This window comes from Phoenix dactylifera, chromosome 8 (genome assembly GCF_051530095.1).
Source record: "Phoenix dactylifera cultivar Ajwa chromosome 8, Ajwa_hap1_PhDact_Kaust_v1.1, whole genome shotgun sequence".
NCBI classification, from domain to species: domain Eukaryota; kingdom Viridiplantae; phylum Streptophyta; class Magnoliopsida; order Arecales; family Arecaceae; genus Phoenix; species Phoenix dactylifera.
In genome coordinates, this window is record NC_143197.1 from 25,770,046 (window position 1) to 25,789,548 (window position 19,503).

At 38.7% G+C, this 19,503-nt stretch overlaps 1 protein-coding gene across 1 annotated transcript; it reads right to left on the minus strand.

The window, feature by feature from the left end:
- Positions 1 to 278: 278 nt before the first annotated feature.
- Positions 279 to 13,547, minus strand: LOC103706220 (transcription factor TGA2.3-like). The gene is made up of 11 exons (XM_008790265.5): positions 12,871 to 13,547; positions 10,947 to 11,050; positions 10,411 to 10,484; positions 10,108 to 10,305; positions 5,360 to 5,434; positions 5,210 to 5,269; positions 3,682 to 3,759; positions 3,506 to 3,557; positions 2,616 to 2,887; positions 911 to 1,159; positions 279 to 782 (listed from the first exon to the last, which is right to left on the minus strand). Exons 1-11 carry the CDS (start codon positions 12,966 to 12,968, stop codon positions 636 to 638), a joined length of 1,407 nt encoding a protein of 468 aa, XP_008788487.3. The 5' UTR covers positions 12,969 to 13,547; the 3' UTR covers positions 279 to 635.
- Between the last annotated feature and the right edge of the window lie 5,956 nt (positions 13,548 to 19,503).

Genomic DNA, 19,503 nt, shown 5'->3' on the forward strand with positions numbered 1-19,503 from the left:
AAGTTTTCCCACAATAAAATATGAATCCATTCAGAGCCCTAACGTACGCTAAAATGGCTCCCAAATCCCATCATCTGCTTGGCCCATGAGGCTTAGGTTGTTAAAGGTTCGCCCATTATTGCTAGTTGTGACCTCAGTGTGTACCACTTTTGAGCAGCAACGGTTCTTAAATCCCTGCACAAGGAAAAACATGCACTTTAACTGGGTGGTAAGTGCGGGAACAATTCGATAGAGTTGCCAAAAAGCCAATATAGAGAGGTCCATTCTGCTTCCACGAGTTTTTCTCTGATACAGCAGGTAACACCAATTTTATTGACAGGTTAGATCAGGCTGAGTCAATTTTGCAAGCGAATACACCCTTCACGTCTTTGCACAATCCATAAATGTATACATCTCTGCAACACCAAAGCACCTAAATTAATTATCGTATAATAAACATTCACATGTGTTTCCTACATCAGGAGATGGTACAGCAGGGCTCCGCAGGTCAAATATAAATTGACGATCCAGAGGCACCACAGGATTGGTCCTCAAGATATCTCCGTAACGAGCTCATTCGCCTGAAAGAGTGACCATATATTCCAGGCTTGATGATCCATGAACTGCACAAATGATCAGCTGAATCAGTTTAGCCCTCACTCTCTTGGCCGAGCAAGCCAAAGAGAGCTTAACGCACGGAGCCGCGAGAAGTAGTCATGTATGGCAAGGAGTGCACGGGCCGACTGGCGTGTTGTTAATATGCGAAGCATTTGTTGCAGGGTCTGTTGACGCAAATTATCGGCCTGGAAGATGGATAAAGAAGAGGTTAGATTTAAAAAAATAATAATAATTTCCTCAAATTCCATCAGCAACGTACTGAAGACCATTCCCCGTTCATATAAAACAAGAGCTAAGCTTGGGGAAAAACTACCTGGTGGAGGAAATTTTCAAGAGTGCCAAGCTTTCCCATGGCCATTGCCATCTGACCCATATAGTTTGCGACATTACCAGATGATCCTGTGGGCCCAAGCGATCCAGAAGCCAGAGTTTCTGCCAAGGATTGCTGCAGTGCTTCCATGCCCTGTGACAGTGCATCCTCGGCCTGCTGGGAGGACTGTTGTAGGTTACATATCCCCACCAACTGCTGCTCTGTAAGAGGCTCCAGTTGACTTGCAAGTAGCTAGAATGTTGCAGTGAAGTTAACACACAAATTAACCATAAGAAAAAAATAGAAAAGCAAACCAGGACTTACATGCCATGGACAAGGCTGACTACAAAACCGCTTAACAAAGAATCTAGAATAATTAGACCAAAGAAAAAAAATCAAACTAGTTCAATGATCTAAGGAAGAAATCTTGATGCTAGAATCATTCTAATATTTGAAGATCATAAAGACATATCACAAAGTTTGCTAATTTTTTCCTACAAATTGGGGCGTCCTACGGTATAAAAGACACATGATGGGCAACAGTTGAATGAAATAGGCTTCAAGAAACTACCAGGAAGTGAAGGAGTCAGAAAATTAATGCAAGAATCTCCGATAATCTGTTGAGGCTATAAAATTTAACTCATGGTTTTGTAGGTAACTAAAACTTTGCCACATCAAGCTGTTTTGGAAAGGCATACATCCTGTGAACTAAATATCAAAGAAGATATCAGTCATTTCTGTATAACAGAGATTGTGTATTCAGAGAAAAGTGAGAGAGAGGGGGGGGGGGGGGGTACTCTTGAGACTAATGTGCAAAAATCGAATTTTATTCATGGAAAACTCAAAGCTACATATCTCTAATTTTTAGCACTTCCCAATTCCACCACCCTCCCAATCTCCCACTCCCAAGCCCTTCCCCTCCCACCTTTGGTGGATCTGTGAAAGCATGTACTTATTCCCACATCGCTTATGTGCTAGAGAGATCTGGTACTTGTACAGGGCCAAGAAATCCAAATAATAACTTCTCACTAGTCTTTTTTTTGGATGACGTGGTAGGTCATGGGTCATTACAAATGGTATCAGAGTTGATCCATCCCATGGCCCAATTTAACTAGGTGACACTACAATTAAAGCCTTTTAGACTAACCATAGGTCAATCATAGTGTTTGTGATTAAATTTGATAGGGTTTGGACCTTAGCCTGCTAGGAATGCTATGGCGTAACTAGCAAAGTACTGATCTCACCCTCGAACACCGTGCTTCCTTGGCTCCATAAAGCTTGCTACAAGCTGCCTTATTGGTCGAATGCATCCCTCGCCTCTCTTCAGCCTCCCCCTACACCTCCATCGCCTCACCCTCTCCTGCAACACCTTATATAGCAAGATCCCCACCTAGGTGGCAGATTCTACTGGAGGGAGTGCATTATAGTGAAAACTTGAGAAAAGGTGGACAACAAATATAGGAACCACAGAATTTTGCGTGAATTAAATGGTGAACCTCCAAATAATTTTTACAACAGGAACTGAGCTATCCTCCATCTGCACACAACTTCTCATTTTTAGGCACTCACATCGATGTTTATTCTCTAGTTTTCTCCTTTTCTATGATTCTATGATCAGCCTATGACAAGAATTAACAGGCCCTTAAATTGATGGTATTTTTTTACAGAATTACCAATTAATGAGCATGCAGAATGAGAAGATTTGCACCTTGAGAAGTTCAGATGACCGGAAACCCCCAAGCCACAGAAAACACCTTTCAGCAGGCGTCTTCCACATCCCTGATAACATGTGAAAAACATCTGCTTTGGCTGCCACACTTTTAAGCCTAAAAATTTCATCATAATGTGCCATGATGCTATCAACAATAGCACGGAGGTCATTGTCACTTGCATGTGAGTTCACTGCAGCCCTCAGCTCATTGATCTGTCGATGTTGTTCTTCCAGCCATCGTGCATATTCCATGTCAAATGCCAAAGCCCCTGTAAGTTGAATAACATAAATTTTTTCTCTGACACTGATAAAAGAGGCAAGCATTTGGATGAATCCAAAAATCACAAATGTACTCATTGTTTAGCACATATGGTTACCTAGAATTTTAAAGAAATTTTAGTTGCTTTATTTTGGGAAATACAGTTACATATACCTGAGCAATCCCCAAATTAAAGGGAAAAAAGAATCTGAAACCCTCCCAATTACAATAACAAATCCTGCCTTGCTAATGTACTGAAGTTCCAATGTCTTCATGAACAAATACAATTATACAATTTAGGAATTCTCATTAAGAAACTTTATGAATGAAGTTCATTATAAAAATTAGTCCAGTGCAACATAGTGAGCAAAATAGCTTAACAGGTTCGTCTGCAGGTGCCTATTCTAAAGCTATTGTTCTGTAATAATCCAATGTAAATCTTCTAATGAGAATATCAAGTAAGCATTCATCTATTATTTGGATTGATGATTCATAAGAATTTGCTGGAGCATCATGCATCCATGGCATTTCTTTAAATGTAAAATGCTCATCTGAGTACTCTAGCACAGCTTTTTGAATATAGCTCCTTAAAAGAAATTAAATCACAGGGTAGATGCTCTCAGAATACCATTTCCACCCATTGAATGGGTCTGATCTCCTGAGCCTGAAATGAAGATGCCCTGAAAACAAAAAAAGGGGTCCACATCATGAGAAACAACCAATATATTTTCTGAATGTAATCTGCTGAATGAAAAGTGTCGTAGAAATAGAGAAGGGATAGCGAGATTAGCATTATGATCATACCTGTTGGCGCGCTCGCTGAAGCTCCTGCTCAAGTTGTGTAAGCTTTAACCTGCTACTCTCTAGTTGTTGCACATATGCCTAGCAGAAGAAATAGCAGTATTAATACAATACTGCAATATCTAAGAAGAAACTATATAGATCCAATTACAAAAGTAAGGTGAAAGATGTGACTGTAAATTGCTCTTCCAACAGTAAAAGTAAAACGTCTAGAATCCTAGAGAACAATTATGGGAGAAAGTAAAAAAGAAAAGCCTTGCAGGCCCACATCATTATGAGGAGTCCAACAATAACTGCATGTTTTTCTTTTTACCCCTTCTTCCCTTGCCCTTTCCCAGCATGCCCTTTACCCCCCCCCCCCCCCCCCCCCAACCCAAACCTTTTCTTTCTTAAAAAATACTTGTGAATATATAAGGAAATGCAAATAGATTAGCCATTGAAACTGGAACTACCAATTTCAAGATCAAGGATAGAATTTCGCCCATGGGCCTCTACAATTTGAGAATAGAATGACTTGTTAAGTGGACCATATTTTGAACACCAGGATCAAACTAAAATTCACAAATTGTTCACTTGTTAAGCTTGAGGAACTTCGAAAAGGACTCACCTAAGGGTGAGAGGGTTAATGATAACAAAAGCAACTTCAGTTGTAAAGCTGTGAAAAAGACAATACAACTGTAGTTCTCAGAGAAAGAAAGAGATCTAATCTACATTTTCGGAAATATATGCCAAGTTATCATTTTTTCTTGGAATACTAGATCTTGTTTTCTTAGAGCATATTATCCTTATTTAGACGACATGGCAGAATTCCACCAAAAATTATTGTTCAACATGATGACACTTTTAGCACCTTTTAAAGATGATGACACTTTTAGTACCTTTTACAGATGATAACATTTTAGTACCTTTTACAGATGATGACATTTTTAGCACATTTCAAAGACAATTTCTCATATGATCAATTTGCAAATAGAGAGCTTTACCAAGAGGCAATTAGAGCAACGAGAAGCTATCTAACATAGAGGGGGAAAACTCTTACTGTCTTACAGTGCCGGTTCCATCAGTTGACCATAGATTACTATGGTTCAATTAAGTAATAGAGGTGAAAGGAGACATCTGAGCAAACATGGCACAAGCATAACTTTAGATGACAGTTTAAGTCAGCCTATTGTTCTGACCATTCCAAAAATGTGCATTATGCAAGGGCAGGATCAACTACAAAAGTCAGCGTGATGTTAGTTTTCCAGATTTGGTTGAAGTTTTATATTGCTTTTTTTCCTACACAAGCACGGTCAAAATTAAAAACGGAGTGCTAATAAACGAACCAAAAGCATCACTAGAAAGGTTGGGATGATGATGTACTTTGCAAAGACCATAGTGTTGGCTGATATGATACCCAAGGACAAATACCTTCTATTATGAAAACTGAGCATTCTTTTTTGGCAAGGAAATTGAGCATTTGATATGATGCATTGTTCCAATGCAACATGAAAACAATTAAGGCACAAGAGAAGAAATAAAAATGAATTACCTTTTTCCTTAATCGGCTTTTTCTAGCAGCTTCACGATTTTGAGCCAGCCGACGAAGTGTCTGGAGGATAAAAAATACATAATATTCGGATTTAATACATAATAAGACAAATATCACTGTATCTATAAGAAATTATAGCCACTCCACTACCTTCTGGTCCAGTTTATCCTTTGATTTGTCACTAGAGTCAGAAGCCGCAGCAAGAGCAGCTTGTCCTTTTTCAAGCTGAAAAATAGAGAAAATTCATGCAAGCAATCAATAAACTCCTCCAGGATGCCGCATCCTAGTTTAAACTAACTACCGCAGAATGACTACATGAAAAGTAACAAATCTCCAACTAAATGAAACTAAAATTTCAACATTAAAAGGAATAAAGAAAACACATGCAAATTACTAACTATCAGCTGTCTTGCTTATCTTGAATAAAACTATCATTCACTAAGCAGAAAAAGAAATTATCCTAAAAAAGGAGCAAGAATTCTAGAGAAACAAACGAATTAAAAGTACAAGAGGCCTACAAAAACCATATGAAGAGCAAACAAAGCAGTCTATATTTTAGCCAAAGAAAAAGTTCAAACAAAAATAGTTTGTCAAAAAAGAAGTTGTATGACCTTATGAAACAAGAGTATACCCAAAGAACAGACATCCCGATAAAGAAACCACACGAGACAACAGTTGTATGGCCTCAGATGGAAAGCACAGAATATCTCACATTAGGGAAGAACAAGTGACAGTCTCGAGCCAATGTACCAATAAACATTGGCACAAAAGAAGCAACCCAACAGAGAGCAACTGATGATAGAAAATTGAGAATAAGCGTAACAATATTGCAACGGATCAGGTGTAAACCATCTTAATCAGCCCTAACTTATCTGAGCCGTAATAGTAGCACTGCATCCCAATTTACCTTGCACCTGTCTAGTCGAGTGTAATTCACCTTATGTTATAATGCTCAACTACCAATTCAGGAACTGGGAAAGACACCCTCAGAATGTCCAAAGAAAGGGTGTAAACCTGGTTTTGGGTGTCATACAAGGAGGTTGGAATCCTGATTCTGGGTTAAAATGTCAAAAATTGCCCCAGTAGTTTACAAATAACTGGGCTTTACAGCCATTTTGGGTACCTTTTGGAGGCACACAGTATTTTCCATTCTAAATATTCTTTACAGAAAACATCATATTAGTTGTTGTATTACAAAACATGTCATGCTACACTTCAAGTGAAAACCTTCTCGACCAAGGTTCTAACATAGCATGCTTTTACATGCAAATAACAGGGCATTAAATTTCAAATGTAATATATAAGCCCAAATCCTCTTTAATTTAATACTGCACCTTCCCAAAAGACACATTTAAAAATACCATATACTATAAAATGGTGGTGACAAGGTAAGTTATCATTTAGAGACACTAAAGAAAGTATATAATACTACATGCACACACAAGAGAACGAGCCAAAAAAAAACAGGAGGCTGATGGTCCTTTCCTTATTTCTCATGCTTTGTCCCTTTTTCCTTTTTGTTTTGTGAAGAGGGCGATAGGGGTTGACTTCCAAAAGTTCAGTTAAGCTTGTCATTTACTTTTCATAGCCACCACAACTCCCAACAAGGTCAAAACAATATCATACATGATATTTCTCCAGAAGAAACAATCAAATCTATCACATAGGCTGGCAAGCCATGACTATAGGATGATAGCAAATAAGCTAAGTCATGCATATGAAACACCAAAAAGTCATAAAAAGATTATCTTCAAACATCTCTAACCATGTTTGAACAGAAGGCTATGGATTTACAGTGAGTAAGCTCCCCAAAGATAATACTCAGTGATTTTCTTTCAAAACAATGGCAGAGACCACCACACATTTAAATTAGAGATGAAATGAGTATATGAGAGAGAGAGAGAGAGAGAGAGAGAGAGGAACCGAAAAAAGAGCAAGGAAGAGATAAAGAAGCGGGGGGAAAAAAAAAGCAAGCAAGCCCAACCAGCCCCAATATCAAAGCCCAATGACAAGGACACCCAACCCACATGATGTACACAAAATGAAGCCACCTCCAACTCAAACCATCCCGCCCAACTTGAAAGTGGGCTACACAACTCAGGTAGCTTCTCCCTCTCAAAAAAACTCCGGTAGCTTCTCATCAACATCAAGGCCTAGCCCTGGCCAGACACACCAGATCAAGGATTCAATATGTGTCACAACTATATCAATGGGTGCAGATGGTATAGATCTTCCTTTGCACACTAATTATTAATCCAGTTCCATCCACTGTTCACAAGGACAGTTGGCCTGAGTGCACTCAAATCCCTCCTATCTCCTTTATGGACTCACTTACGTTTACTCCCACAACAGCCCACTACCTGTGCCATCTTCTGCTAGCCGATCAATTGTTATCACCAATCCCTTGAGTAGAAAAACTTCATTCAAATTTCAAATTCACCATAACTAACTCCTCCCACCTACGCCCACTTATCCAAACAAGACCCTCTCCACATGCCATCTGTCGTCGCCTAGATCTCCCTTCACACCCCGGTGTTCACACCCCAACTACTTTTCACTTTAGAACAAGAGTAACCATCAAAGAAGAAATTTTTGCTTGCTTAGCTCTCCTCCATAAGCCTTGCCAACACCAAGACACCACTCTTCATTGGCGTTAGAATCCCTGCTAACTATCATTTGACCTTTCTCTCTTACCATCCTGCAATGCCTTCCCAGTAACCAACAGCCATGTCAAATCTACTTCCCCCAAGTGAACAAACCACGACATTGCAGACCCCTTAATGGATCATGATGATTGTCCAACCTCCGGCAAGGCCTATACCCACCTAATCTTGGATAGTAATCCCTTCACTCTTTGAGCATCTAAACCATATATTGCTTCCTCCTTCCCCTTGTCAGAGATTTTTAGAACAGCCCCGAGGTTCTCGCCACCCTCCACCACCATTTTTCCACCAGGGCATAGGATGGCGAGTTGATCGTGTCCGCCCCAACAAACCAACAAAATCAGCAAACCTTCTGCCAGCGACCCCATCTCCAACCTCCAAGTCAGGCTTAGTGTCATGTGATTATGCCATGATGAGTGTAGCAACCAGAAGAGGAAAACCCTTGCCCCGTGTTCATAGGCCTCTCCACCATACCTCTCAATTTTGGCCGCCATCTGGACTTCCTTGATCCCAGGCACGCTAGGGCAAGGTACATCAACCTCCTTGTCATTACACATCCATGCCACATGATCCTACCACAGTCAACCCGCTACCTCCAGATGACCACCTTCTAATCCAACTTCATCACTACCTCTCACAAGCACCCTTGATGGTATAGTGACCCCTCTTTCCAAACATGGGAACAAGACCCTCTTTGCTGCCAACATGCAAGGATACCAAAAAGGTCCACCGCAAGAAAAAGGGGAGAGTGAGGGAGAGAGAGGAAGGAGTAGGGAGAAGGGAATAAAGGGAGAAGGGAAGAGGGTTCCCCGGTTGTGCATGCCCAAAGAGCCCGACTAGAAAATACATAGTATCTCTCTAGAAAAGGCTAGAGAGAGACTCCAAACCAATTCCCTTATCATTCATAGTGATTGGATCCTCCTTTTTTTTGGTTGACTTGGAAGATTATAATAGGTTTCATGTTGAAGAGTTATTGAGACAGTTCCCACACAAAGAAACCTTTGGCAACCACCACATCAAAAATTACCTTTAATTACCATGCTTCAACCGACTTTGGATGCATCTTTAAAAAGCATGTAAAGCGTCCAAACAAGACTGCAGGATAAAAAGAGACCCCATAAATGAGCCCATGAGGCAAAAGCACTCACTAAATTCCTTTTTAGAAAGGTTCCAAAACAAACTCTGCAACTTCCCATTTCTCTAAATATATGGATGAATCTTATTGCTATCTGGGAACCTAAATAAGTGTAATTTTACTCTCATCAGTGATTAATTTTCCATTAATTCTAAAGTTCAGAGTTTTATCAACAAAATTCAACGTCTACAAGTCAGCACCAAAAGCAAGAGTGGACCATCATGTATGCAATTCTGTCATGCTAACAAACTAAAATTTTAGTCCATGAAGGTTTAATAGAAACAGTAGCAGCACTAAAAAAAAACCCAAAAAATAATTAATGCTTAAAGTAGTAGGTATAAATAGAAAGATCTTTTAAAAAAATACAGACTCATATATAAGTTAGGAGTTATAATGCAATTGTGCAACGTCTTGCTAGTATAAAAAATATGGCAATATGAATGATCATAGTATACTAAGAAAATGCAACACAGTTTCCATATCAGAATAATTGATCAAATGCAACTAATTACCTATCAGAGGTTAAAATGCTATTCCACAGACTCCCTAAGAGCATATGAGGAAAGGTTTAAACAGATCAAGGTGAGGGGGAAAGAACAAAGGATAAGCAAAAGAAAGCTGGCCATTGAGCAACCACAAGCACCTTTTGAACTAAATAATGCAAAAGACAGACATGCTACACATGTGGGGAAGGTGTCATCGAGACTACAAAGAGGATCATGCCTCGTATTGTTGTATATATGCTGCATTAATATTTTTTTATGAGCAATACTTAATCATCCTTGTTAGAAAGCACATTCTGGCTAAAGAGCAAACACTTGCTTCTAATGAGTTCCTTCAATTAAGCATTCTAGCACGCCAAAGGGGATCGGTATTGGGGTGTAATTATTAGTTCAATTAACTGAATGCAAGAAAATTTTAATACCACAGCAATTGATCAAATAATCAGATGAATATTGTGGTAGCTGATCCAAAAACTTAAGCTGCAGCAAAACAAAAAGATGAACAAAGTACATAACATTGGATAACCATCCAAAAAAATGGAGAAAGAGCTCAACTGTCAAAGAACACTAACAGATGGTGATAGAATGCAATATTACCCTCTGATTCTTGTCATCAGTATCCACATCCGTTGACGTGTCAGTCTTAGGACTGGCATCTGCCATTGTAGATTCTCCCCAGTTCTCAACGTGACCACTGGATGATGACACCAGATTAGGCTGCTGCCCCTTTTGTTGTGGAACTGCAAGTGACCCTATTCTAGCAGCCGCTGGAGTAATATCAGTAGAAGCAAGAGGCTGTTATTGCATAAAAGATCAATCAGCATACTACATTGAGAGAAACCAGCAGGTGCATCACTAAAATGCAGCAATATTAATCATGAAGAATACACCTACTTGTACCTTACTAAAAGCACCAAATTGAAGAGGATCAGAAGGAACAGATTGGCCACTTGATTTTGGGTTAAATAAAGGATCTGCATAAAAAAGCAGATAAATAAACTACATATAAGTTCAATTAGCTTCAATAATGTGCAGAAAATTGGATAGTGGCAGTTGATATTGACTTTAATACAGGACTGCCTCCCTCTTTTGTAGTTACTGAATTAATTAAGAGGCAAGCAAAGTTCTTCTAACAATTAAATGGGATTTCCTTGAACTAAAAAATGACTTAGTAAGATCGCATTTTGGATATATAACAACCAGAAGACACCGAAAAGTTGTGCTACATTTGAAGCTGAAATATGCAGAGATAATAGGCCTAGCTGAAAATATATAAATGGCCCATAAATATAATGAATATTTTAATAAACCAGCAGATTGCAGTTGGATATTGCTGTAGCATAACAAGGTCAGCACAAGAATAAGATACGAACTGTTAAATGGAAAATATTACTTTTCATTGTCATGGTATCAAAAAAAAAGTAATAATCTCATACTTCTGCTTAGATCAACCGCATCCTCTATGCGAAAGCCGATAGACCGCTCAATTGCTGCAAGGCCAGAAACTCGAGAAGGGTGCATGTTGTTTCCGTCTGTCTCACTAAGAAAGGCAACCAGAAGAACAACAAACAAGACAGAATCATCAGTTAAACAGAACCAGGTAATGAAAAATACGATACATCAAGATTACCATCAAGTAGAAGATCTTAACCTAATAAAAGATCTAGCCAACAAACCTAATCCTAGAAACAGACCTCTCTTCTGTAAATTCTTCTTCAACAAGACTACTCAAATTACCTTATTATATATATTTGTGCAAGGAAAGGAACTTAATCCTAGAAAGACGCTTTAGTCTCCTGCAGTATGTTATCTGGCATTACCATTAGAATCAGATTTCACAGTGAACAATCTTAAGTGAAATGCCCAAAGGGGCACCCAACTTAAGGCAATAGGTGGGGACTTTTTTCAAACGAAAAAACAAGGATCAGGTATTATTGATTATTAGATATGTTCACAATACCTTTCCAGCTTAACAAATAGAAAACAAATAAGGCAAACAATAGCATCCAAAATCACCTTTACAACCAACATGCTTTCTGCAATTTTTAGTCTCTATTACAATCTCTAGAAGGATTACATAAATCCACTGCTTTTTTATATGGTGAAAGGACAAAATTCTCCATTATTGGTAAGTTTCTTACCATTTAAAACCATTAGCTACCAATAAAAACTTATTGGAAGCCATTCAACTGAGTCCTCTTCTCTCCCATGCACCTCAAAATAACTTTGGATGTTTTCCTTTCTTGTTTTCAGCCTTGATGACTGAGTATGAAGGTCCCTATTATACTATATTAAGTGTCGGATTATATTATTAAATCTATATTTCCTGCTTTTTAATGTTTGTTACTATGATTCTCTTTCACTTCCCATTTGCTCATCGAATATTTTGAGCCTTGTGGCATCAAACCCTCATTCTTTCGGTCCACTTCCCTAAGGAATTTTAGAAGATCTTCAATTGTATCAGATCATCAGGAGTTAAATAAATGAATACTGCAATTGTCTCTTCTCTTCCTCTTACCACAAGCATGTGCACACACACATATGCATATGTATATGTATATATGTATATGCACGCACACATATGTCAATTTTTCCATTCACGACCATATCAAACATAATTAAAGTGCTATCCTTTTATAGCCATTTTTCTCATATTCTAAAGTTCTGAGTAAACTAACACACAAATCTCATAGACTGTATTTTGTTGTACACCAATGACTACTATTGTATTTTAAAATTCCCATAGTTTGACGTATGCAAAATATATAAGTTTTACAGGATTTCACCTTATTTTCCAGATTCAACATAACAGGCAAATAGAACGTGCTTTGTTACGACAATAGCAATACTAAGACTAAGTAAAACATTGAGCTTAAACAATATATTGTTTTTATATCAAAAAAACAAAGGCACATGCACAATATGTCAGATTTTCTAACAAAAGCATTTTTTTCTGAAATTGTTTGAATACTAAAATACCACCTGCACCAGACCGAAGCATTCCAACAGTAACCTCTCTAAATCAAATATTCTCAAACACAGTCAAACAATCCTAACACTGTCGCTGGTTATTTTAGCTTCATCATTTAACTGATTTCATCAAGGAATATCAAAAGCTTCCTCTTCCTATTCTTCAAATAAAACGAGAAACAAAGTACAGGAATTCCCTAGTTGTCACATGGTACCCTACTATTAGAACTGAAGCAATTCAACTTTTTTTCTGCAGAAATATCAGCAAAATCACTATTATAAAGCAAGAGTCCCAGAACAGAACAACATGAAGAATAATAACAACTGAAATAATAAGCAGAGAACAAACGACCAAGCAGCTAAAGAGCTCGAGCAAGTCAATTCACTTACATCTGATGAGCCCCAGGCAGCGATGAAACGAAGCTCGGCATCCCGCCCGCTGCCTCCTTAACATCTTCCACACCAGCCCCACCTATTCTACTCCCCATCCACCATCATCATCCTCTCACCTCCACCACCACGCACAAATAGACTGACAACGCCTCAAAACCACTAAAATCCAAACCCAGATCCCAAACCAACCACACAAAAACCCAAAACAGAACCTGAATCTAATCCAATCCAATCCGACCTAAAATCTTTCTACAACGAAGAACGAACCCAAGCACTCAACCACCCAAACCCCCAACCAACCCTTCGATCCTTACGGTCCAAGCAAAACCCTAACAACCCCACCCGAGAACACAGCCGGAGGAGAATCAAGAGTAAAGAAGACCTCGGAGCCCTGAACTCGGCGCTGATCGATCCCCAGAAAACCCAACTAGGCCCCTATAAAACCCCCCCCTGGAAGCTCGCTCTCTCGGCGCTCCGATCGATCGGAGAGACAGCGGACGTCGATGGGTTCCGGACACCGCCAGCCACGCTCCACTCCCACGCCCTCCCCCTCTTTGACTCCTCTCTCTCTCCCTCCCTTCCTCCCTCCCTCTCTCGGATAAAATTTTTTCTATTTTTTATTCTGGGGGAAAAATTTTCAACTCCCCACCAGCCTCAATAAAAAAATTGGGAATAATATTTTAACCTGGGGTTGTGGGTGACGTCCAAACCACACCAAATTTCCAGGACGTCGTTTTCCCCCCTCCTGATATTTTTTAAAAAAAAAAAAAATTTCCCCCGATTTTCTCTAATCATTTTTAATCAATTTATTGAGATTTATTATTTTTATTTTTTATTTATTCTTTGCTGTAGACTGTTGCGTTTCGGATGGCGCTGTCAGAGACCGCCTGAGAGACTGAGCGGATTCGACGGAGGAGAGAGAAATAAAGCGCGCGGAGTGAAAAGAGAGTCTTTTTCATTTGCCACCGGCTCGTGCAATAATTACGGTTCCGCCACTAAGCAGGCCCAGCCATCGCAGTTCTCCTGCGTTCCGGTCAGATGTGGATTAAAGCGGACCGATTGGATCTTTAACGAGATGCGGACCGTTGGAAGTGGAATGCTGACCGTGAACGATGCATGATTGGCGTGGGCCCGGGCTTGTATGAGGTGTTGTGCCTGGATCGTGGGGTCCATGATTGATGGAAGATGGGGAAATGGACGGTTGAGATGGATGGGATTAGAAATCTTCCATGGGAGCAGGCAGAGAGGTCGTTTTCGTGGGGGGGGGCCGGCCATTTGCTTTTTTTTTTTTTGGTATCCGGTTGAATTGGTGCATTATTTTGACCCCGGAAGAGTCATGCAGCAGCTCAGAGCAATCTTTGTGCCCGCTTTAGAACATATGGCCTGCTAAGGAGGGTTTGAAAATGGTGTCTAATTGGATGCCTGAGCATGCTATTGGTGTGAGAAAAATGTAAGTGTTCAAAGGAGTGCAGGAGAGTAGGTGAATACAGATGCTGACTAGGTGGTCTCCTACGCGGCGCATCATTCTGAAAAGTTCTTTTGAGTGAACCGGGCAGATGTTCCTTACTCGCTTAATCAGTTTTTTTTTTCTGACTTTATTGATCGCACTCATATATGTACGGTGTGAGAAACCGGTGTTAAAAAAAAAAAAAAAAAAATCATACCTTCATACGATAACTTCCATTGATAAGTTGGGTTTATAAACCATAGTCTAAACTCTGCATGCTCTATAAAATATACCACCTTGGTTAATGCAAGCAAATGAAGCTCGAGTTCAACTCTCATGCTGCTATATATGCAAGTATGGAACTCAACTACGTGGTCATGGAGAGGGCAGGAAATGCACAAAGTAGACTATAATGGACGTGATAGATGACTACAAAGAATGAAAGTACGTGTTGATATATATAGGACTCAATAAATAAGAAGGTATGGTTCTCATTCAATGGTAGTATTATGCGAAAGTTGTTAAAATGAAGTTGCACTGGTCAGTATCTAACAAGTACTAGGCCCAAGAAAGAAAAGTTAGCAGGGATCGGTCAGTTATATCACAGTGGAGAGCGGGCAATCATATGCACACTAGCATGGAGAGGGAGTAGTGGTGGACCTTCCATTGTCGAGTTGCTATAGTTATTATAAGACTGACATTTACGTACCGAGTCCGACCGCTCTTGAACATGGGGTGGTCAATGGAAGCGACGAACGAAGTTTGGAGCTTCAAGACCCTTTTTATATATATAGAATCTCTCCGGTGTCCGCAGTGAAGAGATAAGTATTGGATTAGTTTTAGTGGTTATAACAAAGCAAAACTTTATAAGACCTGGTCTTTGTTGCCACATTAACCGATTGTCTATATTAAGCTCTCGCTTTTTATGTTATGATGAAGCTCAATGATTTAAAGATGAAGCTCAAGAAGTAATTATTAATTTGTATTTCTTTTTTTCTACCTTATCCACTTACTTTTTTTAGTCTATTCTCTTTTTCTTGTCTTCTTTGGCAGTTTCCATATATTTATATTTTGAAAAATAGATGGAAAATTGTTTTTAGCCATTGAAGAGATGAAGATAGCCGTTGGAAGTGATTATGGTTGTTCTGGTTTTGCAGAAAAACTAGTCATTATTATTGTCAAGCACAAGATGGATATATAGCATACTTGTAAAGAAATAAAATAATTTGTAACCGACATGGTTATTATTTGCATCCCTTCTCACAATCAATATTGAAAATGCTAAATCAAGAGGGGTACAATAGTGAAGAGCCACATCAGCTGAAGGAGACCTTTTATATCATTCTAAAAGAGCTTCAATCTTAAAACAGTCTTATATTGGCTTGTTGTCCGACATCGATTGCTTGGATATTACAAAAAGGTTCATGACTTAAAATGTATATATAAGAAAAAAAAAGCTAACATTTTACTTGCTTTTTTTTTTTTAAGGTACATTGAAGCCTCACATACAATGGATATGGGTACAGCCCACAAAGTCAAAAAGAAAGAAAAAACAGATAGGAGATGGAACCAAGATGTAATTATCTCAAATAAAATCTTCAAAGTGATGAGTTGTAAAGGATGCCACCCAATCCGCCGCACTGTTTGTCTCTATGAAGACATGAATAGCCCGATGGAAGGTGCACTTTTCTAAAAGATTGCGGATGTCGTGTATCAGCCGCATCCCATCGGCAGCACAACCATGCTTTTTGAAAAAAAATAGATAATTTATATTAAAGTTCAGCAAACAACTTTGAAAACACCACCGAGGTGGTAGCACGGTGGGAACAGGGCTTTGATTTTACCGGAGTGGCCCAGGTTCGAAACGCTTGATTATGACGTACTTACATGGAGATAGGGCTGCCATGTTGGTGGGACTCTGCCATGGGTGGAGAGGATATGAGTAAAAAATATTCTGCCCGCATGGAACACTCTCCAGTGGGGAGAGGGCCCAGTGGGGGTTGCTACGCGGGCACCCTCTTCCTTTTGCCTAAGAAAAAAAAAACTTTGAAAACTTGTACAATTTTTAATGATTATTTAATGTAAAATTCTAGAGTCAGCATTTTGTAAATAATTTAATTAACCATTAAAATTTGTGTCACTTCTATCGTACAATTATTTAGCATGATAGTTTTTTACCTGCCAGTATGGATGGGGTCGAGTACAATGATTAAACAGATTTCTCATTAAAGATAAATAAATTTACAAACAAAAAACTAGCTACAATTTTGTGCTAAAAAATTGTTAGCTGTATCCTAAAATCCATCTCTCTCTCCATCCGCTCCACCTCTCACCCTATGGAAAAAAAAAGAAGACAAATTTGCATTTATCTCCTTGGAGATGATTCCAACCATGTCATTTTTTGCAATAGCAAACTAGTAGATAGTAATTCTTACTGTGTTTTCATGGGAATATTGGATCAAGTGGAGCTGTAACTAACGAACTTCACCTACCCAATATCGATCAGATCCAATGTACATTATTCACTTCATTGTTTCCATTGGCAACTTACTTTACACGCACTCAAAAAATAGACTTTAAAACTGTACTTCTCCACTGCGCCGAGGCTTGTCCAAGATGCCAGCCCGTTCTCCGTGGCTGATTCCGTAATTTTAATAAAAGTGCGGGGCCCAAAGTTAAGACGTAGCAGCAGAGCGTGCCCGTGGCACGTGCAGAGGATCCTCGTCTTTATCAGGCGTTCCCACCTGCGGTTGTCCCCATTTTTCTCTTTTCGTCCGCCTCTCCAAAATAGAAAAATTATTTTTCCATTGTAGATTAATATTTTAAAATTTAAAATTATTATTTTAATCCGGGTTTGGTAACTCTATGACTGGCTTTTTATCTGAGCCGCCTGCAAGGAAGATTACGGGAGATAACCAAGAAATCATTAATTAATCGATAATTAGTGATGAAATAGGAAAAAGACGATTATGCCCTTGGTCTCCTGAAGTCAACCCAGGAGGGGGCAATCTTAAATAAAATATTGCGATTGTGTCCCGTGAACCGGAGTTGGCCCGACCGGCGCCCGAACCGGAACCGGTTCAGGTCTTGACCTTTTGCCTTATTGGGTTGCTGCCGCAGGGCAGGGAGTTGTAGATTGTAGACTTGTAGTTGATCATCTTGCCATTAAACTTCATTTATTATTATTGCTATTCTTATCATTAGTGGTATTATTTGGTGGATGGGCTTTACAGTTTTTATTTGTTTATATTAGAGTTCTTGTTATTTTCTTAGTGAAGAGAATTTTTTATTATTATTTCTTGATGAATGTAAAGAGGAAAATCTTAACGTTATCATTAAGATGAGAGTCTGGATTCTGGTGTTTTTTTTTTAATGGAGCTTTTCATGTTCAAACAAAGTTGGTATGGCAAAAAAAGTGTTAGCCGAGGATTTTTTTGTAAAATTGCTTAGAATTTTCAGGCAATAAATACTAGTCTGGATGAGATTTTTTTTTCCACTACTTCTTTTTACAAGCATCAATATTTTCTGTTCTAATTATCAGACACTTGGTTTGTAACCATTTAGCTCCTTTTTTTCGTATATATTCATCTCCTTCCTTAACAATATAACTCATCTCTATCCTTCATCTCTGTTGTAACTATGATTAATCTTTCATAAAAGTTAGGTAGCTCCTTTTTCCCTTCTTTTATATTGAAAAAAAAATTAAGATGAGAGTGAGAAAAGATAGCTGTACATTAATCATGTTATCAAAGTATTTATTTATTTTCCCTCCCTATGATAGTGATGGATTTATTTTTCTAATTACTGTTGAAGTGAGGACAGGATGGAGAGAGAGACAACGTAAAGGTAGGAGCTTCAGAAACCATTCAAGATTTGATTGGCTGATTTTTGTTTAACAGGTTAAAAATATGGAAGTTAGGGTCTGATGCTTCTTAGATATTCAATTAGGAGAAAGAGTATTGAACTTTTCTTCTTCTTCTTCATATTGGAACTCATGTAATAATATTTATTTTTAGTTATCATTTTTGACTTTATTTCAGAGTTTGATTTTTTTTGGAAATAAAAGAATAAAAAGTACAAAGCAATTAATGCCATATCAATTTTAAAATTATTTTCCGAATCTATAAAATTATTTGAGCCCACAGGATGTAGCCCATGAGGGTATAAATAAGTTCTGAAACCATGGATGGGTTGAGCCGAACCGGATCCGAACCGAACTCAAATTGGGTTAGGTTTGGGCTATACATGGATTCACCTCGTTCCGAATGACCCGTTGGGTCAAAAATTATAGCGCTAGACCCAACCCAACCTGACCCAATTTTCTATTGAGGTGAGTCTGGGTTCAAAATTAGGACCCAAATAAAAAACCAGGTTAGGTCGGATCACTTATGACCCGACTTGACCCATTTGCACCTCTAATGCTATGTCTATATTTATAAATACAACCAGCAAGTCTTTTTCTTCTTCCTATAGAATTTGGGCCGGCTCATTCCAAAGCTATTTTTGGATACTTATGAATATAGTCTTAGCCCAGCCTGTAATCTTATGATCTTACTGGTTGTATTGGCTCAATCCACAAATTCAATAAGATTTTCAGTCTAATCATCCAAACATATGTTTATTTTTTTATTGTTTTCCAACTTATATTTTTAAAAAGTGGTGTTTACAATCACAGCTGCATTTTCTGATCTAAATGATGAGAAAGATGCAGAAAGTCCCTCCTACCACAAAATTGATGAGATATCGGAACAAGGGATAGTAGAAGACGAAGGCATGTTGGTGAGTTTGTTGTTAGTAGCATAATGAAGTTAATGTTTCGAGCCTAATGATTAAACAATTACACTTGTAAAGGCTTCCTACCACTATCAGAGAAACCCCGAGGTTAACAACCTCAAAAGTGAATTGGCTGAAGATGAAGTAGGTCCATTGGTGCAGAATTCTTCCTCTTAACCTTTAACTTGGTAGTGCTAACAGAAGCACATACTCTCATAGGATCCAGGATGGATGTGTTTAGGGACCTCTCCTTTGCAACAAATGTCAGGCTTTATAGGACCAGGATATAAGCCCAATCTCTTGCTATCTATGTCCATCTGCTACAATCCCACACCCATCCATGATGTCCCTAACCTTGTGGCTGCATAGGTGTTGAAATCATCAAACTATATCTGGACAATTAACCCTGA